The sequence below is a fragment of the Marmota monax genome, unplaced genomic scaffold, assembly GCF_021218885.2.
Source record: "Marmota monax isolate L192 unplaced genomic scaffold, Marmota_monax_Labrador192_F-V1.1 WCK01_AAM20220418_F8-fsc00070, whole genome shotgun sequence".
Lineage (NCBI taxonomy): Eukaryota > Metazoa > Chordata > Mammalia > Rodentia > Sciuridae > Marmota > Marmota monax.
Window position 1 is genome coordinate 813,488 of NW_026692116.1, and position 25,097 is coordinate 838,584.

The window sequence follows — 25,097 nt, forward strand, 5'->3', positions numbered from 1 at the left end:
CAGGTAAGCTTCAAAGCCACAAGGGATATAGTTCAAGCATCAAGTGAACCCCTGTTAAATTTCTTTTGTGTCAGACAGATTACATGATACAATAAAATTAAATTAAAAGACATAATTAACTGGGTGCATTGGCACACATCTAATTCCGGTAGGTCAGGAGGCTGAGGCAAGAGGATCACAAGTTCAAAGCCAGTTTCAGCAACTTAGCAAGGCCCTAAGTAACTTGGCAAGACCCTGTCTCAAAATAAGAAATAAAAAGAGCTGGGGAGGGATGGGGCTGTGGCTCAGTGGTACAGCATTTTGCCTAGCACGTATGAGGCACTAGGTTTGATCCTCAGCACCACATAAATAAATAAAGGTATTGTGTCCATCTACAACTAAAACAATATATTCTTATAAAAGGGCTGTGGATGTGGCTCAGTGGTTAAGCTCCCCTGTGTTCAATCCCTGGTACCAAAAAATAGTGATATAATTAACAAAAATTCTTTACGCAAATTATTAATAGATACCTAAATACAATCTGGTTTGGAAAATGAAATAAAATTAAATCATTTGTATATGGTTGTATTCATAACTTATGCTAAATCAGAAGCTATATAACAACAAGAAACATTAATGGGTCAAGTCCAAGTATAAATGAAGATACTCCTCTGAATTTCCATGTTTCATCAAGCATCAAAACCCACCAATATGGGGCAGTGGCTGTAGCTCAGAGGCAGAGTGCTTGCCTGGCATGTGTGAGGCACTGGGTTTGATACTTCGCGCTGCGTAAAAATAAACAAAGACATGCTGTCCATACACAACTACCAAACATAAATAAATAAATAAATAAATAGAAAACCCACCAATCTTTTAGTTCTTTTCTTGTACATTAGTTCGTATTCACATTCTCTGCTTCTGATTGGATTCCTGGATTTTATTTCATTTTTTGTGTGACATTCTCCATATACATATCATTGGCTGCTGCTTTTGGGGGTTGAATGTCCTTTTGGGTGTTCGCTGTTAGTACTTATACAGCACAGAGATGCTTCTCTGTATGTTTTTTATGAATTTTTTTTTTTAATTAGAAGGAAAGGGGAGCACATTTTCCAGTGCTCCCTGTTATGGGTTGAATTATTGTTTTTGCTACATTCCCTTATGTTGAACCCCTAACCTCCAGAATGTGAGAATATTGAGAGTAGGATCTTTAAAATGACCGTGAACACTAAACTAGGTCATTGGGGTGGGCCCTGATTCAATATAACTAGTGTCCTTATAAGAAGAGATTAGAATACCCACATGCACAGAAGGAAGATTGTGTGAAGACAGAGAAGAAAAAGCCATCTGAGCCAAGGATCGAGACCTCGAAAGAACCAACATTGCTGACAACTTGATCTAGGATTTCTAGCCTCTGCAACAGTGAGAAAAAGAATTTCTGTTGTGTAAGCCACCAGGCTGTGGTACTTTGTTATGGAAGCCCTAGAAAATTAATGTACTCCTTTACCCTTGTTATGGATCCTTTGTAGATTTAAGCTTTGAGCTTCTGGGACCAAATTCCAAATAACTTTCCTGAATTCCTTGTTCTGCTTTTTCATACTTATGGCAATTCCCAAAACTTAAGTTTATGGGCTCACAATTATGAGCCCATTGTAACTTATGGAATGAATTGAGCATCTACCCATGCATGGAATTTAATCATCATTATTACTTATGGATGATTATCATTACAGATTAGGAAGCTGAAGGTCATAGAGGTTATATATCTTAACTAAAGCAATCACTCATTCAACGATGTTTTTTTAAACATCTATGCCAATTATTTGTATGCCAGGCACTGTGATAGATGCTGCAGAAACCTCAATGTATCGAACTGACTTAGCTCTTGATTTCATAGACCTAAGAGTTTAGTGGGAAAACAGATGTTAAATAATTACAAATAATATAATTATGATAAATAATTGCAAATGTAATAACTTTTGAAGGAGCACAATGTACTAGTAGAAAAGCCAAATCAGTTTAGTTTCATTCAAAAAAATTTACTGAGAGTACATTATATGCCAATTGTTATGCTAAGTGATTGAGAAATGTCAGTGAACATGACAGATATGGAATCTATTCTCAGAGAATTTCCATGTCTAATGAGAAAAGAAGACATCAAACAATTTCCCAACGATAGAGCTATGTAATGAAAACCAGCTTCAAGATTAGGTGAGAGAATTTAGCAACGGCAAATAATTTAGCATCAGGAGTCAAGTTAGAGCATCTAGAGGAATCACCATGCATCCTGAGATCTGGAAAAGCAGGCAGCAGTGAGTAGGCAGAGGTCTTCTCCAGTCAGGCCATCTCCAGTTCAGACAGTGCCTCCTCCATGTGGCTCTCTCTGAAGGCATCTTTTCTTTGCCTGACCATAAACATGTCACTGGGCTCTAAACAGAGAGCCATTTCAACATTGAGTTGTCTGGAATAGGACATGACTTTTTATTAAAAAATTATTTATTTATTTTAATTAGGTATATGAGACAGCAGAATGCATTTTGATTCATTATACACAATTGCAGCACAACTTTTTATTTCTCTGGTTATACATGACGTAGTGTCATACCATGTGTGCAGTCATACATGTACCTAGGGTAATGATGGGACGTGACTTTTCTCTTAGGGGATAATCCTGGGAGCTTCCCACTTCAGTGGGTGACTTTAAGGTGTCTCTTCTCCCTTACAATTCTGTCCATGGCAAACACTGGGGGATGGCTTCTAAAGTCTTTTTCCTTATTGCCCTCTGCTACAGAAACTGTTTACCAAAATATGTGTCCTGACTTAAATGTCACCAGGGGTTACTAAATGGCTCACCTTCACCTGCCCCCTTCCCCCTGTTGTTTATTTGTAACTACACATATTCCTGTGTGGTTCATTCATTGCCCTACCTCCCTGGTAACAAAAAAACTGGAGATTGAATGATTGCATGTTAGCTTTGAAGGAGTGCAGATACTTTCTCTATTCTGTTTCATGTCAGGATGTTCTTGGTTAGAAAGCTCTAGGCATGGCTATAAACTCGAGCTTATGTTCAGGATTGCAGAACCAGCTAACTTTTGAAGTGCCATGATTTAAACACCTGGGGGCTCTCCTGTCCATGCTTCTTGTTGAAACAGGTAAAATGTATTCAGAAGAGTAGTTACTCTCCCAAGTCTGAACACAATAAAAAATGACTCAGATTAATTTAAAAACTTACAGCTAAAGAGAAATAGAAAAGGAAAATGTAAAGTGGCGGGGGGCAGGGGGATGGCAAAAGTACACAAACTGGTTTCAGGTGTTGTCAGATTGTACTTCCTTTGTCAGATATAAGTGAGTGGAAAACAGAGCCTCCTGAAGAAGAGCTTCCCTGAGATAGAAAGTCCCCCTGTCCTGTGTGACTCCCTCCTTCCCAACAGATGGCCTCGAGAGGGGTTTATAAAACAGATTTGACTCAGCAGCAGAATTTCAAAAGCATTCTCTTACTGAAAAAGCCCTTTTATTTGTAAGAATCGTTCCCCTTGGAACACAATCTTAGTGTTTGTAAAATAAAACTAAATGTTTACCTTATTAGGGAGTATATTCCCTGCGCCAGAATTTTTGATCTTTGTAAAACTGATCCTCAAAGAGCCAGATTAGTAGACACCTGGACTCAGTAGCTTGTCCTGCATGTCCCCTGCCTAACCAGTTGAATCAGAGAGATTGCAATGACTTGGGTTTATTGGCTTGGACAGAACCTCTCTGTGGGCAGAGAGGAAAATCAGAACAGCCACTTCTCATAGTCATTCACATATATTCCTGGTGAGTACCTGACATGGGCTAATGCTTTGGGTTAAGTCAGTAAAAAATCACTGCTTGATAAAGAGTAGAAAGGGTTCCTTGGTCTCCAGGAAAAGAGAGAGGCTGAAGGCTTCCAGGAGAGAAAAGATTATCATAGATGTACAAATGGCAGCCAGAAAGCTGATCAGTGTTGAGGCAGTTCCAGGGACTGGCTGTTCCTTTTGTTTCTCTCACGGCCAGTAAACTCTCCCTCTTGTCATCTCTCTGTTTTCTTTGTAATGTTCCACTCCCCCCCAATACTCCCTCACCCCCAACCCCTACCCCCACCCCTGCTCCAGTTTTGTTTTTGTTTTTTAATCAATAGGACTACTAATTCTTCAGTTCAAGTGCCAGAGAGAGGTAGTGTAAAGGACTTTGCTCATTGGCATTGCCTTTTGAGTAGAACTCTCTGCCCCAAGACATAGGCATAAGCATGAGCCAAACGATGAACAGACCACTTTGGGCCAGATATCTCTCTCTGGTCCACTCAGCAATTGCTTTTGCACAGATACTAGCCCAACCAAAATGACTTCCCTGATCCTGGATGTTATGGATATAGCAATTCGTACTAAAAGTGATTATCTTATAACACAGTCCCTGGGATGTGCATTTAGGCTGAGTCCCAGCACCATCACGTGCCTGATTTCCTTGACCAGTTGACAATCAAATTCCCTTATCTATACACAAAAATCACAATTAAAGCTATCTCATAGGATTGTGGTGAGGCTTTAGTAGGATAAGTGCAGAGGTAAAAGTGCTCTGTAAACTGTTTAATATTATACTAATGATATTGTTATCAAAAGGAATAACCTCCTGAGTCATTCTGAACAGTTCAGCTACTCGGAAAGGGCATCCATTCATCTAGAAAGGGAACAAGGACAGGATACAATGGGTGGGGGAGTGAGGTGAGCTGGAATCTCCTGTTATCCTGCATTAAGGGACATCCAGAGGTGGCTAGGTGGCTAACCAGGAGTCCTGGTCGCTAGGCTCTCACAAGGCTCTGAGTACTTGGTGTGTGTGTGTGTGTGTGTGTGTTTGTGTGTGTAAAACAAGTGACAGAATCGAGGAACCTTTTTCTATTTATTCAGAGCCTCTGCTCCCCTCCATGAGTGCCACCTCCTTCACTACATCTTCAAAATTTTTTAAAGACAAAGAGAAAAGCACACAGGAAGTAAGGAAATGAGAGCCGAAAAGAGAGAAGTGACAATGAATAGGCAGAAGTAATAAGATATTGGGTGTGAGTTCCCAGAAGGGCTGGGCAGTTCAGCCCACAGAATTAAACTCCTGGGGAATTTTGGCTCCTAACTAAACATCCTGCAGCTGCCGGTAAATATCAAGCCCTTTGTATGAAAAGTGGCCCTGACCTTGAGCAAAACTGCATCTGGCAACCCCTGGATCTTCTGACTCACTACAGAGGTAGCCAGTGAGGGTGAAGGCACTGACAAGGTTACATAGCAGCTTTGTTGTTGAGTTTACCAGGTCCTCTTATTTAATAAGGCAGAGAGGGGGAAGCTTGGCTGAACTAATACTTTAAAGCCTCCTGTCCCAAAGCCAAAAATAGGGTCCTGTCTGAATAGGCTCAGGTTGCCCACATTTAGTTTGTCATATAAAAATGAATTAATTAGTGTACAACCAGAGATATGAAAAGTTGTACTCTATATGTGTAATACGAATTGTAATGCATTCTGCTGTCATATATAACAAATTAAAAATTTTAAAAAAGGTTGTACAAGCCATCCAAATAGAAAAAAAAAATGAATTAATTAAAGTGTCCTGCAGAACTTTGTAGTTTTATCCATAGAAAGTAATTTTCAAAAACATACTGCAAACTGGAATGTCTTGGTCCAGTACAGACCATCTGCTGAATTCTGATGGTCAGGAAGGGCCTATGCAGAGCCATGTGGGATGGGAAGATTAAAAAGGAGGCGAAAAAAGTAGAAGCGAACTTTTGATATGTTCCTTTGAGAAGGATACAGAAAAGCTAAGCAAGGGGAGATAGGAAAGTGGAGAAGCAGATGAATCATTCTCCTCTATATTTGGCTAATTTGCTCATTGGCATTGGCTGATGTGACTGCTGGGATCCTGACTTTCTTCTTCTAGGGCTTTTCATTCTCTGTTAATTAGGACATTGGAAGAATTGTCATGATAATTATAGTGTCTAGACTTGGGAAACTATAGAAGGCAGTAAGAGAATATTTAATTGCAGAGTTGAGAAGACACATGAAGATGACAGGATTTTGAAAGTCCCTCCAGAGAATAATGCTATACTAAGCTGAGTTTCTCAGGATTGTCTTGACACCGTCTCTTATGCAAAGGGGCATCTTTGTGTTTTATCTGAACACTTGGAGTTCTCAAAATTCTCATTTCTGCTGGAGGTGATGCTTAGTGCTAGGACGCTTGCTACAGGCCCCGAGTTCAATCCCTAACCCTCTCCCCCATCACTGCCACATAAAATCTTATTTCTTCAAGAAGATTCTAAAGACTGGAGAGAAAACTGTGTTTCAATGCCCTGGTCTTTGTCAGTTTTGCCTTCAGGAAGTATCATTGAAAAGGATGTAGAGACAGATGCTCTCAGTTTTTAGACTAAAAGATATTAACTGTTTTTTAGAAAAAATAAGGAAAAGTGATTAGGCATGGAAGTCCCCTACCTTGCCAAGTCTAGTCATTATATTTTTCCCTTCCACAATTCCATTTCATGTTTTTTCAGCTGGTTGCTGGAAGAATTGAGCAGAATATTTTCTTATGCAACATCTAGTGAAGCCCTGTCTATTGGTATTTAATCAAATAGGAATCCCTGTTAATCAATATCTCTCCACTTGGAGATGACAAAATGATAGATGTTCATAATGATGCCTGGAGTGTGCAAAGCTATCCCTAATTATCTTTTAATTTTCCCAAATGAAAGTATCATTTGTTTCTGTTGATTATGTGTGTAAAACTAACTACCTTATTGTAAAAATTCAACATTGAAAAATGGAAAAGTTAAAAATCCCTTTGTAAATGGCTCACCTCATAGTTAAGCTCCCAATTATCAAATTTATAGATTAGTATAGATTCCCTGGAAAATATGATGCAAAATATGTTTATACAAATGAGATCATATTATTCATACTGTTACCTTTTTACTTTGTCATAAAGTTCCATTTCAAATAAACTTTGTAATGGTTACATTTTGTTCTATAGTATTGATTCATCATAAATAATTTCTCTAAGCATTCATTAATTATTATTAGGCTACTTCCTATTCTTTGCTATTATATTCAATTCTCCAGTGACATCTTCACAGTGCTCTAATTTTTTAAAATGATAAATTATATTCTTTTAAATTATTGAATACATAGCTTATGTACAATAAATTTAAATCTTTAGAAGTATACAATTTGATAAGTTTTGACAAATGTATCCACCATGCAACTACCACATAGAGCTATGGGAAGTTTCCATTACCTCAAAAAGTGCCCTCATGCCCCTTTGAAGTCAAAATCCATCTCTATTCCTGGCACCAGGTAACATTGCTCTGCTTTCTATTACTATAGGCTAGTTTATACATTCTAGAGTTTTATATATGGAGAATGTACATTTTTTGAGTCTGGCTTCTTTTACTTAGCATAATATTCTTCTCTTTTCTGTTTTTGTGATGCTAGAGATCAAATCCAGGGCCTTGTGCATGCTAAGCAAGCTCTATACCACTGAGCTACATCTCCAGCCCTAGAATAATGTTTTTAAGATTTATCTATGCTGGGGCTGGGTATATGGCTCAGTTGGTAAGTGCTTGCTTTGCATGCACAAGGCCCTGGGTTCAATCCCCAGCACAAACAAACAAACAAACAAAAAAATCATGCTGTTATGCTTGCTGTTGCCTTTATCAGTAGTTCATTTCTTTTTATTACTTAGTAGAATTTCATTGTGTGGATGCACTACAATTATTTATTCATTTGCTTGTTGATGGATATATGGAGTGCTTCCAATTTTTGCTACTATGAATAAACTTACTATGAACATTTGTGGAAAAGTCTCTGTATAGACATAGTTTTAATTTTTCTTACATATAAACTTCACAAAAAAATTTTCAAACTTTTTCAGAGGTCATGCCATTTTATTTTCCTATTATCAGTATTAGAGGTCCAGCTAGTCTATATATCTAATTTTAATTATTCTATATTGGATGCATAGTAATATATCATTATGACTTCAATTTGCATTTCCATGACTAAGGATGTTGAACATCTATCACAAGCATTTGACCATTGATATGCTTTATTATGCATCTGTTCAAATATGTTGCCCATTTAAAAAATTAGGTTGTTGGGACTGGGGATGTGGCTCAAGCGGTAGTGCGCTCACCTGGCGTACATGTGGCCTGGGTTTGATCCTCAGCACCACATACAAATAAATATGTTGTGTCCGCCGAAAACTAAAAAATAAATATTAAAAAATTCTCTCTCTCTCTGTAAAAAAAAAATTAGGTTGTTGTATCCTTATTCTTTTGTATTTTAGATACAAGTCTTTGTCAGATATATGCATTCCAAATATTTCTTCCAAAACTTGTGTTTTATTTTTTTAACAATGTGGAAAAGCAGTTAATTTAAATAAAGTCCATTATTTTTTTTTATTTTAAACATTTTATTTTATTTTAAATATTTTTTAAAACAGAGATAAAGATGGGGAGGGAGAAAGAGAGAGAGTATGTAAACAGTGGTCAGTATAGTTTTACTGATGAGTGCAGACACAATTTCAGTTACCTTGAAAATTGTCAACTATGAGTTAGAGTTTAAAAAGACACCTTGAAAAAATTGCCTTAGATAACAGAATTTGCTGTATTTATGTGTCCTCATGACTCTGAAATTTAAATGCCATCTTAAACCTTTGTTTTAAAATGTGACTTAAGTGGGAAATGTAGAGGAAAAGAAATATATTAGAACTTTACTGACCATTCATATTAGAATATCATTTACCAAAATGAGTAATCTACAAGAATGAAAACACAGGGCTGGGATTGTGGCTCAGTGGTACAGTGCTTGCCTGGCATGTGTGAGGCACTAGGTTCAATTCTCAGCACCACATATAAATAAATGAATAAAATAAAGATCCATCAACATCTAAAAAATATTTTTTTTTAAAAAAAAAAAGAATGAAAGCACAGTTCTTTCAGAAAGATCACACTCTCATGTGCAGGCACATTGCACACACACCTGCAAGACCCTTTGTAACTGTGATGTTGAGACTCCTAAAGAAGGCAAAGGAGGTTGTCTAAAGTCAGAATGATGATAAAAGCACTGAGTGCTAACTATATGTCAGGCACTATGCTAAATGGATTATTTCATTTAATCCTCACAACAATGGCCTATGAAACATACCATTATTATCCCCCTTTATAGATAAACTATCTCAGAATGAAACTTGTAAAAGTTCACTTTGGCAGAGATGGGATCCAAACCCTGGATGTACTTGTGTTCATGTGCTGTAGTGTCCATCCACTACTCATAAGTTTTTTGAGTTTCCATTGGTACATTGAGAAATATTGTATATCAATGACAAAATTAATCTAGAAATGTAAACTAAATTGTTGTACATAAAGATCATTTAACAGTCAAATCAATATTCTGATTTCCCAGCTTGTCCATCAATACTTTTGTTATACCAATGCTTCTATGCTATTAATAGATCTATACTAACCATCTATTATCTCTCTCTCTTTCTTTGTCTCGCTTTTCAATGTTGGGGACAGAACCCAGGTACTTGTGCATACTAGGCAAGTGTTCTACTACTGAGCTACAACCCCAATCTTATTCTTTATCTTTAAATATCTTTTCTATGACTATCTCATTATTCTTATTAGGCATTCATTTGTTGTGAGTATAAACTATTTTGAGATTTGTTTCATTGCTGTTGTTTTTATGTGTGTGCATTGGACGGTACAGGGTGTTTGTATTTGCTGGGGATGGAACAAAGGTCCTTGTCTGTGCAAACCAAGTACACATTCTACCATGGAGCTATGTCCCCAGTCCCATTTTGAGATTTTTGAATATTTCATTTCAGCCTCAAGAAGAATTTTTACAATTTGGAATTTAATTTTAAAGCTTACATTTGCCATTATTCTTAAGAAAAAAAAAAAAGAAGATCCTAGTATTGAACTTTCTAACTGATAAGGTATTAGGTCGATTTGAAGTGGCTAAGGGAACAAAGCACCATGTAACTGGCTCGTGGACGAAACAACAACCAATCAGGTGCCCACAAACAAGCAGTGATGGTGTCTCAACCACCTGTCAATCGGTGGGGTTCTCCTGATGAATCCTGGAAGGACATGGATCTCAGCAAGATCCCCCGACCAACCCCAGGAGGACAAGAGACTCTAAAAACCTCCCTTTCCTGTCCCAAACCCTCCCTTCCTGCTCCAAACTCAATAAAATTCCAATCCAGCTGAGCCTGGGTGTGATTCCCTAGTACCTGCTCTGTTGGACTGAAGGGTCTCTCCCAGAGCGAATCTCAATAAAGCCTTGTTCAGCAGCTTTTAACCTGCCTCCTTTTGATCACTGGTGCCTGACCTTATAGAAGGTACAGCTTACAAGACAAGAATCTGAAAGGATGGACAGAAATTGCTAAGGGAGATTAGGCTGTCCCTCATAAACAAGAAACTTTGCTGAGTCACAGCTAAAGATACTCAATGGAGGCATGCAGAAGTGAGCCCTCAGTGCCTCACAAAGCTGGTTACATTTTCAGATGGGACTCAGAGACAGTTACAGTTATAATACATTAGTGCCAAGGTTTTGAAGGTTGCCTATGAAGGGAAAGTGAGGAAGAGAGGCGGGTAAGCAAGAAATGAAAGATGAGACCAGGCAGAGATACACATGAGAGTTCATTTGTCAGAGCTGTTACAGATGGCCATTATAGGACGTGGAAGAGGACTTCTTCCTCATTACTTTGCATTTTTAAAACTACATGAATAGTCAAGTATACTCTTAACATTTTCCTTTCTGATTTCCTGAAGCAAACAGCAATAAACAAATTAAACAATAGAGAAAACATTTCTTTTGCTTCATTAGTGGACTAAACATCATAAAATTACGACCTTTCTCCCCTGGTAATTCATACCAATATGACAGGACATAAGAAGGCTCTGGGGAGAACAGTGTATTATGTAAACAGGAACATCTACTAACTTCTTTTGTAAAAGAGATCTCTCATTTCTAGGGCCAGGACACATGTTTGTCAAAAACAGCTGCCATCTGTATCAACTCTCTCTCAGGCAGCCTTGGGGTAAGGGTGGGGAGAGAGGAGAAAAGGGTAATTCCCAAAGTTACAAGTTTTGTTCACTGATCCCAGCCTTAGCAGGTAGATCCTGGAAAAAGCAGGTCTGACTCCATCCCAGCGGCAGTCCTCGTCTTCCCAGCCTACCCTCCTCTCTAGTTTTTCTTTTCATAATTCCTGAAAAGGATGTGGCTGGAGGAAGGTGATTGGAGTGAAGCAAAAGGAAAACAGCTTCTCAAGACTTAGGGTGGGGTATGTGTCAGAAGGCTATCGGGAGTAACCTGTGTGTGTTGGTGAGGGGTAGAAACCAACAGACCTGAGAGTTCCAAAAATTTCTGAAAGAGTGAAAGAGGAAAATGAATGGTTACAATGAGTAGGAAGGAGCCACATACTCCCATGCCTTAGGCATGTAATAAATTTTGTGTCCTTTTTCCTGTTAAAATAAAGTGTAATGGGCAGAAAATGCCACAGGCTGAAATATACACAATAAAATGACTTGTTTTCTTACACTAATGCTTTCACTTATTTGCTGAGTAATCTTGGACAAGTACCTTCAGTTTACCAGGTCTTCTTGTCCTCAGCTGAAAAGTTGGGAATAAAGGCAAATGATCCCCAAATACATTTCAAGACTTGACAACTTCACCTCCCCTCTGTGATTCTTTTAGTTCTGCCTGCCTCATTCAAGACAATGCTGAAAGCACAACATGTGCTTTAGGCAGGGATCTGTTAAAAATGATCAAGGGAAGTTTCTGTTAAATTTAATCATTTTCCTATAATCATGCAGTTCTTTTAAAACAAGGAAGAGAATTGTATCAATCTGAGCAATCTACTTTTAGAAATATTTGGTAGCAGGAAGCCACTGATAGATCAAAAGAATTGTTTCCTTCTCCTAAAGGAGCCAATGTAAGTTCAAAACCATAAGGCTCCAGATGCTCCCTCCCTACCCCCCACCCCACAGGGTTTTGCTATGTTGTCCAGATTGGCCTTTAACACCTGGGCTCAGGTGGTCTTCCCACCTGAGTAAGTAGCTGGGACTACAGGTTGTGTGCCTGGCTTTACTTTTCCATTTTTAAAGCTACTAATATACCCACTGTAAGGAATGATGATAAAACCATAGGAAAGGTGAAGTAAGTTTCCCTGTCAAGAGAGAAGAGGAAACCTAAAGGCAGTTATCTTCTACTGAGGCTCCACTGAAATACAAGTAGACATGTACAGAAAAAAAAAAAAATCACTATGGGGCTGGGGTTGTGGCTCAATGGTAGCACACTTGCCTGGCATGTGTGAGGCACTGGGTTCGATTCTCAGCACCACATATAAATAAATAAAATAGAAGTTTATCAACAACAAAAATAAGGGGCTGGGGATGTGGCTCAAGTGGTAGCGCGCTCGCCTGGCATCCGTGCAGCCCGGGTTCGATCCTCAGCACCACGTACAAACAAAGATACAAAGATGTTGTGTCTGCCGATAATTAAAAAATATTTAAAAAAAAAAATAATAATTTTTTTTTTAAAAAAATAGTATGTATTGGGGAGATATAGAAATAGAAACCAGCAGGCTGGTAATTTCAACCAATTTCTAAAAGAAAGTGAAAGTGGAAAGTGAATGGTTAAAGTGGACAGGAAGGAATCTAATACTCCTGTGTCTTAGGCATGTAATAAATTTCCTGTGTTCTTTTTCCTATTAAAATAGAATGGGCAGCCAGCTGGGTGTGGTGCACGACTGTAATCCCATTGATTTGGGAGGCTGAGGCAGAAGAAATGCAAGTTCAAGTCCAGCCTCAGCAACTTAGTGAGACCCCAAGCAACTCGGTGAGACCTTGTCTCCAATAAAATACAAAAAAGAGCTGGGGATGTGGTTCCGTGGTTAAGCAACCCTGGGTTCAATCCCTGATTAAAAAAAAAAAAAAAAGTGAGCAGAAAATACTACAAGCTGGAGTACACAAAATAAAATGACAATTAGAAACTTGAGGAAAAAAGTTTGAGCAATTAAGTCACAAACTGTACATGGAGCAAACTATGACCAGGAATAAAAATATCTCTTTCTTGAGGTTTATCTGACATTTTTTCTTACAATTGAGATGTGGTTATTGGTTCTCTAGTGAAGACCACAAAGGTAAAGTGCCATTTTCGTTACATTCGACCAAGAGTATATACTATACCTGACTTATCATTGTTGACGTTGACCTTGATCACCTTGTGTTTGCCAGGCATCTCTGATATAAAATCACTTCCTTCTCCTCCCTTGGCATAGTTTACTCTTGGAAGGAAATAGATAGTTTTTTAACTTCTAAAGTCAACCTAAAGATAAAGCAGAGAATGATTTTTTTTTTAATGGCTACAGCATACAATGCAAATGTTAACAATTTTGTTAGTGGCAAAGTGTAGCTGGAAAAAAATGAAAAGCAGAGGAAGAGTGGAGGAATGGGAAGAGGAACCACTACTTTTATTCTATAAAACAGAAATCCACAAATACTACATTAAAAGAAGTAGAAATTTGAATATTTATTTAAAAATATAAAAGTTTAGGCTAAGTGCGGTGGCACATGCCTGTAATCCCAACGTCTGGCATAGGGGAGCTGAGGCAGGAGGATCATGAGTTCAAAGCCAGGCTCAGCAATTTAGTGAGGTGCTAAACAACTCAGCCCAAAATAGGGCTGGGGATGTGGCTCAGTGGTCGAGTGCCCCTGAGTTCAATCCCCTGTACACCCCCCCAAATATAAATAAATATATATAAACATATATTATATGTACATATAATAGAGATATATACATATTATATATAATTATATAATATATGATATATAGACAATTATATAATATATAACACATAATGTATGCACACATTATATGTACATATGATATATATTATGTATACATATTATATATTTTATATGTCATATTTCCTATGGGGAAATAAAATACTATTGTTGCATTGAAAGCAGAGAGGAGGAAGGTAGGATGTGATGCATGTCCATTTTCATACTGTGGAATCTACTAATGCCAACTACATTGGTAAACCAAGAAGAAGAGATATAGAGTACGGTGGAAGTAAATACTATTATTATTATTATTATTATTATTATTATTTTAAGATAGATAGATAGAATTTTTTAATATTTATTTTTTAGTTTTCGGTGGACACAACATCTTTGTTTGTATGTGGTGCTGAGGATCCAACTCTGGCCGCACGCATGCCAGGCAAGCGCGCTACCGCTTGAGCCACATCCCTAGCCCGGAAGTAAATATTATTGATCTCACACCAGATAAAAAAGAGGTTTCCTTGCAGATAAGCTAAAACTGGACCAGGTGGGGGAAAACCAGCTACTTTTCACTGGAGCTCTTTCATTCTATGTGATTTTCCACCGAATGCACACAATTATTTGCTTTTAAACAAAAGATGAACTAGGCATAGTAGTGTGTGACTCAAGTCCCTGCTACTCAAGAGGCTGAGACAGGATTACTTGAGCTCATCCTGGGGAACATAGTGAATCCCTTATCTTAAAAAACAAGCAAACAAAAACACAAAACAACAACAAACAGCCCCAAAAGATGATGTCTGGGGTGTTTCTTCAGTTATACAAGCAAACCAGCCCACTGCCTAAACTACATCCACACAAACCACTTTATAATGTGGTGTTTTGTTAAGGCAGGCATCTCACTTCTATGAGAGTGAAAGATGTAATCTTCTTAGGTCTTTGATTTGAAGGAAAGTCATTTGAAAAATAACTCCTTTTGTTTCCCTTAGATGACAGATTAGAAAGATTTTAGGTGCAGAAGAGAAATTGACCAAAAGATTCATCAAATTGTCTCTGGTTGAGAAGTATTGGCAATCAGGGGAAATCCTTTGTGTATTTCCTGTGTTTAGCATTTATACAACATGTTTCAAGTTTAAAAGCCCTTTACTGTCATTAGCTAATTATCTCCCAAGGGCTGCAGGGTAGTTACAGGGAATCAAGCCAGCTTTTAGAGCTGCAGGATGTACACGTGTCTGTACCAGCCCTGACTCAGGGTGCAGTTGTTTTCCCATTTCTCAACAGATCAATCAGGGAATGTGTGGTTATTCAATCTTTTAACAGACTTGACATTTTCTCAAGTACAAGTTACTAAAACACAAAATAATTTATTTCAAATAGCACCTCTTAGAATGTCTTGAAAATAGTTAAACACTGATGACTGTGTTCAGAATCCTTGAAGTGTTCAGAATCCTTGAAGTGATGCTTGAGTATTGGTGCTTACTAAAAAATGCCCTGGATTCCACAGTGACTCAAATGGCCACTGGAACACCCCATCCCCCACCTTAACTATGTCTCCACAATAGTAAGTACAGTATTTGACTAAAGACAACTTTTAATAGATACTAGTCATTAATAAATACAGCATCTTATTTTATGTCAAATACATATTTTCTATTATCAAAGTGCTCAAGAAATTTGGAGAATGTAGAAGAATAAAACATGCCTGTGTATAGAAAAGGTCATTACAAATAGAATCACTATTCATGTTTTGGATTTTTTTTTCTATTTTATTTCTATACTTTATCTTTTAAAAAATTTTTAACATAGCAATGATCCAATTCCATATGCAATTCTGTATTTTCCTTTTCAAAATTTATCATTCTAATAAATAAGCATTTTGCATTGTTTCATGCTTTCAAAGTCATCTCTAAAAATGAAAGCTAATGAAGGCAAATGGGAACATTTATATTTATGATTACACTTTAATAGAAATACAGGTACCTGCAGAACATAGGCCCACATGAGTATTCTCTACCATGGTGTTTATTTGAGAACCTTGAGATCACCAGAATCTAGAACTTGTGCCCAAATTCTGTTGTCTACATTTGGTGTATGGTGCCCTCTACTGGCTATTCTAGGACTGTGCCCTTTTCTGTTGTAAACTATATCATCGGGAAGGACTCTACAAGTGGTTTAAATTGCATACCTTTGTGTTTAAATCTTATATGTCTGCATTTTTATTTCTAGATATTGCCTTAATGTATAATGGAACTATATAAATACAGGATCTGGCTGTAGGTCTTTTTATTTTTTATTTATTCAACACACATCAACAACCTACCATGTGCCAGATATGCTTCTAGGGGTCTGGCGATACGAAGATGAAATCTTTGCTTTCATGGGGATCATTATTTGCTGGGAAAAACAGGGCCAAGTGGGTTGACCTGTTCAACAAGACTGGGACATCCAAACGGAAGAACTTGATTTCTTGTAGACCCCAGTGCAGTTGACAGATGTCACAGCCAGCTTGCTTTCAATTTACTTGGACAATTAAAATTTGTGGCAGACTAAAACACATTAGTAGTATAAAACGAATGGCAGTAAATCATAGTTTTAACTGAATCCCTAAAAGAAAATTAACCTCATTTTCCAAAAAGAGCATACTTTATATAATATGTAGCTGAGACAGGAAAGTAACTGTTACATTTTGAAAGCACCTGTGCATTTGGAACTTCACCCTGCTTTCTTGGGAAGGAAATTCATACAAAGCTGTTTGGTTTTTCTAATTTGAGGAAGGCCTGGAGCATAGGGCAAAGCATTCATGATCACTTCTTTTCCTAAGTAGTTCTCTTTGACCACATTATGCAGAATGATGTGAAACCATCGGTCATTTCTTTTTTAAACCTAGGACTCTGATGATGATATTGGGTCTACAAGGTTGGCTTCACATACCAATAGACCTATGCCTGACTGTATAATATTTATCATGAATACGGAGCGTGTAACTGCTTGTTGTGTACTTTTGGGTAGATTATTTGACTTCTCTTCAGTTTTCCTCTTTTGAAAAAGGGTACAACCTACTTCATTGTAAAGATCAGAAATAAGGCACATAACAGGGTGTTCATCAAAATTTCTGGAACACAATTAGCTGCTCAGTAAAGCATAGTAAATACTTCAAAATGATAGATATACAAGTTTGGATTCTGGAACCAGCCTGGCTGGGCTGGAATCTCTGCTCTACCCTTTATCAGCTGTGTGACGTTGGGCAAGTAGCTTTACCTGTCTTGGTCTCAGTTTCCTCACTGGTAAGTTGGGGATGTTATTAGCCACTGCATCATAGGGTTTTTCAGGTGGCTAAAATGAGTTAATATATGTAAAGTGCCTTTAAAAGCATATTTATATTATAGGGCTTAATAATGGTTAATTATTTTTATTGCTATTCCTTTCAACTGGCAGAGATTCCCACACCTTTTTGAAGTTCTATATTAAAACCTGGGAGAAACACCTTGTCATATGTATAAAATACATTCCACCGCACACCATCATACTAGTTGATTTCAGTTTTCCATTGTATGGCCCTGTAACCAACTCTCCTTTGATAAGTCCTTCGAGTCTTCAGTGGGAATTACTTTTAAGTTTGACTGCTTTGCTGTAAGACAGTAATTCTTAAGTCTTGAGTTTATTCTTTAACTGTTTCTGGATTCCATAAAGAACATGGGAATAATAATTACTTGGAGGCAAAATAGGAAAGCATTGTGAAAACTGGTCTCAACTCTACTGTTACTCTCCAAAATAATTGTATAATGTAGTAGTTTCCTTTTTCCTTTCTTTTGCTTTTTGGTGGTGCTGGGGATTGAATCCAGGACCTATGTACATGTGACACAGGCACTCTACCAACTAAGCTATATCCCCAGCTCCAATGTAGTTTTGTGCAGATGAATCTCTGGGCAACCAATTTCAATCAAGTCTTTTTCTCAGTAGTGATTTAGCGAATGCTCCTCTCCCTCAACATATGTAGTGTCAGTGTGCTATGTATAGGCCACCTAAAGGGCACAAAGAAGGGTTTTCACATTCAAAAAGGATAAGCAAGGAGCTACAGAAAGATATAACTAGCTCACTCACTATAACAAGAATCCAACTGTGAAACTGCTAATAAGGTTACATAAAGTGAATGAGACTCTGATTGGGGAGAGGTTTAAAAAGAGGCCACATTTATAGTGAACCTAAAACACAGAAGGAAGCAGCAAGTTATCTCAGCAATAGCAGCAAGGTATAATTTGAGCAAAGGCACAGAAATGTGAAAATACAGAGTTTGTTCAGGGAACAGCTGATGGTGCTGGTTGTTGAAACAAAAGTTATATAGGCAGAAGGGTTAAGAGTTGAGGAACAAAGTTCTCTGTGTCCTCAAGGAGTCCATTCAGTGAGTTCTTTTCAGGTTCGGGGGTGGAGCTTCTCTGACAACTCCCTCAGGAACAGGTCCTACGTGGGACCTCTATTTCCTCCTTGTCCCTGCAGTTTGTTTTTGATCTCAGCCCCCATATCTTTTGCTACTCTGCAAAGTAAAAAACAAAACAAAACAAAAACCCTCTTTTATTTTTCCCATTAGACTTTGTTTCTCTGGGATTTATGAACCTGTTACTTGTTGTAATTTTGTATGTTTATGTCTTGGGCTGGGAATTGATCCCAGGGCCTTGTGCATGCTAGTCAAGTGCTCTACAACTGAGCCACACCTCCAGCTTCCACCTGTTGTAAATTATATGAAAAACAAAAGGGCATATGACTTTGTACAAAAGATTGAGATCTTAGGGTAAAAGTGTGTGAGTCTAGCAAAGTGGGAATCAGGTAGTCCCGTTTAGACTCTCCACAGTAGGGGTGGTAGGGGTGAACAATGACAATGAAGTGAGAAAATGATGCTTGGCATATAGGTGGTGCTCAATTAGTATTTGTTGAATAAGTGAGTCAAGGAAAAACTTGATGGCCTCTTGTGCATTAACTGCAAGGTATCTCTGGGGTATGACCATCTGTGAAAGAACATTTCCTATTTGGGAAAGAGGAAGAAAGGGGCAAAGAGCTATATGTATCCTGGCTGTCCATGTGATTATGGCCAGGCTTCCTCTGGAGTTAAGAATTCCTTGTCTGGCAGTTTTCTTTTTCAAGGGAGATGGGTATGTGTGTGTGTGTGTGTGTGTGTGTGTGTGTGTTACATAAAATATAGTGACCCAATGTTTATTTCCTTCTAGTCATGGTAAGATCTGAAGATTTTAGGTTATAAGACCATTCCTTTACCAGAGGAAGCTGTGGGTAAAAATGAAAACAAGAAAAAGATTTAAAAACAGGGAGTGGAGAGCTCAATTTTACTTGGCAAACATGTGTTTGGTACTAAGGATACAAGAAGACTTTTAGGGGGGTACTGGGGATTGAACTGAGGGTCTCATATGTGTTCATCCAGTGTTTTACCACTGAGCTATATCTCCAGCCCCAGAAGACTATTCTATAAATAAAGAGCTTTGATTGTGGAAAGTTGTAACACCAGAGTACTTGATGCATGGGAGACAATGCTGTAACAGAGAGCAAAGCCACCAGCAGCCGCCGCCCTTATAGGTTTGTTGGGAATGCATACTCTCTGACCTCATCTCAGACTGACTGAATGTGAATCTGTTTTAACAAGTCCGTAGGTGAATAACTTGCATAGTAATACTTGAAAGGTGCTGACCAAGAGGGCAGGGATGATGTCTGGAAATGTTTCCTAGAAAAGGTAAATCCTGAGCTGTGTTTTGAGGATGCCTTGATTTAACCAGGTGATGTTCCAAGGAGAGACAACAATGTGAGCAAAAGTTCAGTAGCATAAAAAAGCACAGGGATGTTTTGGAAGCCAGTAGTCTAAAACTGCTAATTAAAAGGAATAGTGTGGGAGAGAGAAGGGGGAAAATAAAGGGAGATAGTGGAGGTCAGGCTGTGGCCAGATCTTGCTGCACATGTTCTAGGTTAAGGAGCTTTGACTAGACTTAAGCCATGCTAGAGATGTGTAATGACATGTTCAGGTTTGCTTTTAGATCACTGCAGGCTGAGGAGGCTGAAAACAGGAGAGGCTGAAGGACAAAGAAATTAATTAGGAAGCTAAGGCAATAGATGCATACAGAGATAATGAGAGTTTTAACTCAAGTAATGGTAGTGGGGATGAAGAGGAGGGGACAGCTTTAAAAAACTTTAGGAGGTAATGAATAGATGAAAGACTTCAGTATGGATTGCAGGTGGGAGGCTGGGAGAAGACTGAGTGTTAACTGGATGACTCGCAGCCTTCTGGCAGGTATTAGTGGGTGGTTGCTCATGATGCCACTAGTAGATGAAAGAATAAAGGAGGATGAGCAGGTTTGAGGAGGGAAATTATGAGTTCAGTTTTAAACATGCTCAGCTCAGGTGAATAGAAAACATGTACAGGAGGGGTAAAAAGAAGAAAACAAATAATGGGTGGAGAACAGGATGAGTCAATCAAGGTGGAGAAGGAAAATGATGAGAAGGAAACAATGCTTTGTTCAGATATGGAGCTACAGTAATAATACATACCTGCGAATTTTCCTTCCAATTCACTTCCAGTTCAAAGGAGGCTGCCCGCTTTGACTAAAGCAAAGTCTCATTGGTGGTTTCCTATGTGGTGATGAATTCATTGTTGCCACCATTTGCTCTGTGGGGAAAAAAAGTTTCTAACGTGAGGTTCAAGACATTCCAGGGTCAGAATCACCAAAACAGCTGCCCCCCCCCCCCCCATATTGCCCCATGGGTAACTTTGCTTATGTCCCTAACACTGTTTCCAAAGTGGCAATAATACAATATGTGTGTGTGGGTTTGTGAGGGCCATTCAAGTTCTGAATTACTCGTGCCACAAATCTAACCCTGAGAACTTTTACAGTTCTTTTAATTGCACCTTAAAATTCAGAATCATTTGGACCATTTCCATAATTGTTTTCTGTTCAGTAATCTGTTCTTCTGCGCACGTTCCAGACTTCTGTGTCTCCAAGGCAGAAACTTGAGAAGTACTTAAAAATTTTTCTGATCGGTCATCACTAGCCAATAAAAAGCAGAAGGTTGGCGCGTGGTTTTATTAGTTCGGGCAGGAGGAAGATGTTCCCACCAGATCCTTTCGCTTTTGCCAGGTTCAAACATGGCGGGCCACAGCCAGCCCTTCCAGAACACTCAGCTCACTTTCCAGCAATCCCCTCCAGTCTTTGGAGCTCCTTTTTCACCTTCCGTCACACTCGGTAGCTCAGGGTGTTTAGAGCATGACAGCGACCCTGCTTCACGCCCCACGCAGAGGCCCGCCCATCACCCCGCGCCAACCAATCGCAGACCGCGCTGCTGCGGCAGGCAGCGCCGGCCCGCCCCGCCCCCAGCCTCGCAGTGGCCTGCGGCTTCCCCGTCCGGTAGCGCCGCTTTTGGTCGCGTGAACTGGTCTAGTGGGACGGTAGGTCGCGAGCTCTTGCTGCGGGCTGCAGCTCAACTATTCCCGCCGTGGTCGTCAGCCCGGAGCCTCCGCCATGGACTTCGAGGACGGTAAGCACCGCCTCGGGCTGGTGGTCGCGGCATGCGGGAGCGGGGTGGCCTGTGCTGGGGGTCTGTTTACCGTCTCAAGATGGCCGTGTGGGCTTTGTTCTGCCGGCCCGGAGGCCACCCGCCCTTCGCGGGCCCAGCGCCGGGACTTGGCCTCCTTGTCTACCCGCGCGCCGCTATTCGGTCCGCCGGGTGTCCACTGCTAGCGGGGATCTGAACGGTCCGTGCCGATCTCGGTGCCGAGAAGGAAGAGCACAGAGCCCTAGGGCCTCGGGGTTCGGGGCCCGGAATCGCCCTGCCTCCCTGGGCGTGCAGATTGCCTCCACTCCTCCAACTTCCCGGCCTCGGGCAGCAGGGCGAGCGGGCCGCCCCAGCGTGGCTCGGTTTGGCCCCAAGGGGCGGTGACCGAGATCGCCCGTTTAGTTAATCCTCAACCTGGGTGACTTCTTGCTAAATACAGTTTCCAGAAGCTTGTACGCGGTGTTGTTCCTGGTTGACTTAGTTCAAGATGAGTTTGAAGGGCGTCATATTTAGGTAGATATTTATACCTAACGAGAAGCAGTCTATTTCCTGGTTAGCAAACTGGGATATTTCATCCCCCTAAACTACCTAGACGTAAATACCTAATAGGCAGTAAATTTGTGAACCAAAGCACTTTTTTTTTTTTTTTTTTAAAGCTTGTGTTAAGTCAATCAGAATTCTGGCACAGGAAGCATAAGACGCCCTTCACATCAGTACACAGCAGCCTGTGTTGGATTTACTGATTAAATAAACGGGATTTTTACAAGACCTTTCAGTCATCTCTGACGCCAGTTCACAGGGTCACATAGTAGAATTATTGCGGTTGTCCTCAAATCTTGTCCAACTTTTATAGGACTTAGCATCAAGATAAAATGGTATGTAGTGACATCATTAAGGAGACATGGGAAAGAGTTTATATTATTACACGGAATTAATCCTGAGTAACCCGGCACTTATAAATAAAACCAAATCACTAGGAATTGTATGCATTCAATCCCACCAAAAACTGATCTTTAACATTGAATGAACTTTTGATCTTTTGTTTTCATACGACAGATAGTTAAAACTGCCAAATCTAAGTATGGGAAAAGTGATAGAATAACTCTTTTGTTATTGTTTATTTCTTTTCACCATATGCCTACAGTTATAAAGTGTTTGTAATTGCCCATCACTGCTCATCCTCAGCCACCTTGCTGTATTTACAAGATGGAATTTGAGTTAAAGGGTTTATCTGAATATAATCCTGTGTACTGTTGTAGTGTTCTTTTGTATCCAAATGACCCTTGAATTGAATTCTATTCTTTTCATCACTTGTAAACTTAAGTAAAGAATTTAACTTTGTGAAATTAGTTTTTGACAAAGAAATTGGCAATGTGGTTTTTTGTGATGGTACATCTTGGGTAGATGTAGCACAAACTCAAATATGCATTTCTCTGATAAAATCTTGAAATCTTTAGAGAGCAAATTAAGTGATAAAAGAAATATTAACTTTGAAAACAATTTGTTAACATAGAATCAATTCTCAGATGTATCTGATTTTTACATTTTTGTTACATAATATGTCTGCCCTTTTGTTACTTAATATAAATCAATACTGAATCCCCTCTTTTGACTGTTATCAGGTGTTACAAACTAATTTTTACATTGGCATAACTTGGATGATGAACCTGTCATTGGCTAGGTAGTGAAGAACATGAATACATGTTTTCCCAAATGGATATTGGTAATTATTTGTGCCCCAGCTGTTCAGATAATTGAGTCAATGGCATTTAAAAATCGTGTTAATAGATGGATTTATAAATTTGGGTTTTTGTAAATATTGCACTAATTCCTTTTTGTTAAATATGTCTTCATAGATTACACACACTCTGCTTGCAGGAATACTTATCAGGGCTTTAATGGTAAGTATTCTCTTTCATTTGCTATTAAAATTGTTGAGGGAATGCATTTCGTTTTTTTCTTTCATATCCATAAAAGTAAAGAGGCAATGGAAAAAGCCAGTCCCACCTTATTTCAAACATTGTTTTGGCTTGTGATTTATTAGGTTTCAGTGTTGTTATACTATCATTTAGGATCAGAAAAGGTTACTCAAATTGGTTTGAATTTTTGTCTTTTTATTTATATTATGATTATTTTAACTTATTTCAAAGACTACATTCTCAGTATAGTGGAGGTCTTTTTTTAAAATTGGTTTAAAAATAAATAAATAAGTGAATGAATGACAGTGGAATGCATTACAATTCATTATATTACACGTATATATGCATTACACATTAAATTACAATATATTACATATATCACAATTTTTCATATTTCTGTATATATAAAGTATTTTGACACCCCAATTTGTGTCTTAATACATGTACTTTGGATAATGATGTCCATCACATTCCACCATCCTTGTGGAGGTCTTTTTTTGATGTTTAGTAATATAGATTTAGTGGATTAATGGCGTGGTTCTGTATATCTTTACAGTAATGCATCTTGTTTTTGGTGGCTGGGGGAGGGTACCAGGGATTGAACTGAGGGGTGCTCAACTACTGTGCTACATCCCCAGCCATTTTTTGTATTTTATTCGGAGACAGGGTCTCACTGAGTTGTTTAGCGCCTGGCTAAATTGCTGAGGCTGGCTTTGAACTCAGGATCCTCCTGTTTCAGCCTCCCTCCTGTCTCAGCCTCCCCATCTGCTGGGATTACCGGTGTGTGCAGCTGCATCTTGTTTTTGAGGCCATTTTTTTCTCAGTGTGTTCAAATGTGTTAGTATATAAGAGCTGCCTGGAGAAGTACATGAAAAGACTGATTGTTCATTGACATAAGCATGATGTTAGGTGCTAGCTAGATAAAATCACAAGAGAGATGTAGAATAGAATTGAATGTTAATTTGATAGTTATTAGAGTTAAGTCCCTGCCAGGGAGGATAATAACACAAAAAAGAGCATAGAACAATTTAAAAAGATTAAAAAAGCATTATATGAAATACTTGAAGGAATGATATCCTGTCTGCCAGAGAAAGGCAAAATCCAGCTATGGTAGAGAATATAATGTGCTCACAAAATAAAACTTAAGTAGATGTACTACTAAGAAGACTGCCATTTTATAGAAATAATTACCATTCAGTTTTTATTTATTATCTCTAACGATTAAGAGAAACTTTGGATTTGATGTATAAAAAAGGCTCAACATGTAGGAAATAGTCAATATATATTAAATGAATGCTTAAGAATATGTTTTTGAGAGGAAAAGTGATGTACAATTACCAAAGGAAATTTAGTTTACTTCAACATAGCCACACATAGGTTAGATTGGGAACTGGAAAATTAGAAAACTTTACAAATTCAGATGCAGGGAATTTAAGACCTTAGACTTTTTTTTTTTTAATATTTATTTTTTAGTTGTAGTTGGACACAATACATTTATTTTTATGTGCTGCTGAGGATCGAACGTACTAGGTGAGCGTTCTACTACTGACTCCCAGCCCCAAGACCTTAGACTTTATTTTATTTTATTTTTAATATTTATTTTTTTGAAGTAGTTGGACACAATACCTTAATTTTGTTTATTTATTTTTATATGATGCTGAGGATCGAACCCAGGGCCTCGCATGTGCTCGACGAGCGCTTTACGCTGAGCCATAGTCCTAGCCCCAAGACCTTAGATTTTAAAGATGATGATGTTAAGAAAATTAATAGAACTTGTAAGCTGACTAATAATGGGTAAAAATTTGATAGGGTTGAGTAAAAAT

General features: G+C 38.6%; 1 protein-coding gene and 1 long non-coding RNA gene across 11 annotated transcripts in view; one reads left to right on the forward strand and one right to left on the reverse strand.

The window, feature by feature from the left end:
- Positions 1-1,994: 1,994 nt before the first annotated feature.
- On the reverse strand, positions 1,995-21,733 carry LOC124104527 (uncharacterized). Of its 2 annotated transcripts, none has more exons than XR_006855459.2 (4): positions 21,408-21,733; positions 20,354-20,471; positions 13,214-13,352; positions 1,995-2,437 (listed from the first exon to the last, which is right to left on the reverse strand). It is a non-coding gene; the product is annotated as an uncharacterized LOC124104527 (long non-coding RNA). The 2 variants fall into 2 exon arrangements; XR_006855458.2 differs by lacking the exon at positions 21,408-21,733 and adding an exon at positions 20,712-21,175.
- The window catches only part of Znf326 (zinc finger protein 326), a 37,198-nt gene continuing 33,273 nt past the window's right edge, over positions 21,173-25,097 (forward strand). For 4 of the 9 annotated variants that reach the window (XM_058585088.1, XM_046461502.2, XM_058585078.1 and 1 more), the window contains exons 1-2: positions 21,571-22,230; positions 23,212-23,256. Coding sequence is in view for 2 of the 9 variants with exons in the window: in XM_058585085.1 (XP_058441068.1) it covers positions 21,322-21,337; positions 23,212-23,256 (61 nt within the window). In the remaining 7 variants the exon portion in view is untranslated. Of the gene's footprint in view, positions 21,338-21,570; positions 22,231-23,211; positions 23,257-24,747; positions 24,805-25,097 lie in introns of those variants that run through there. The other 5 variants (XM_058585079.1, XM_058585081.1, XM_058585085.1 and 2 more) reach the window with 5 other exon arrangements.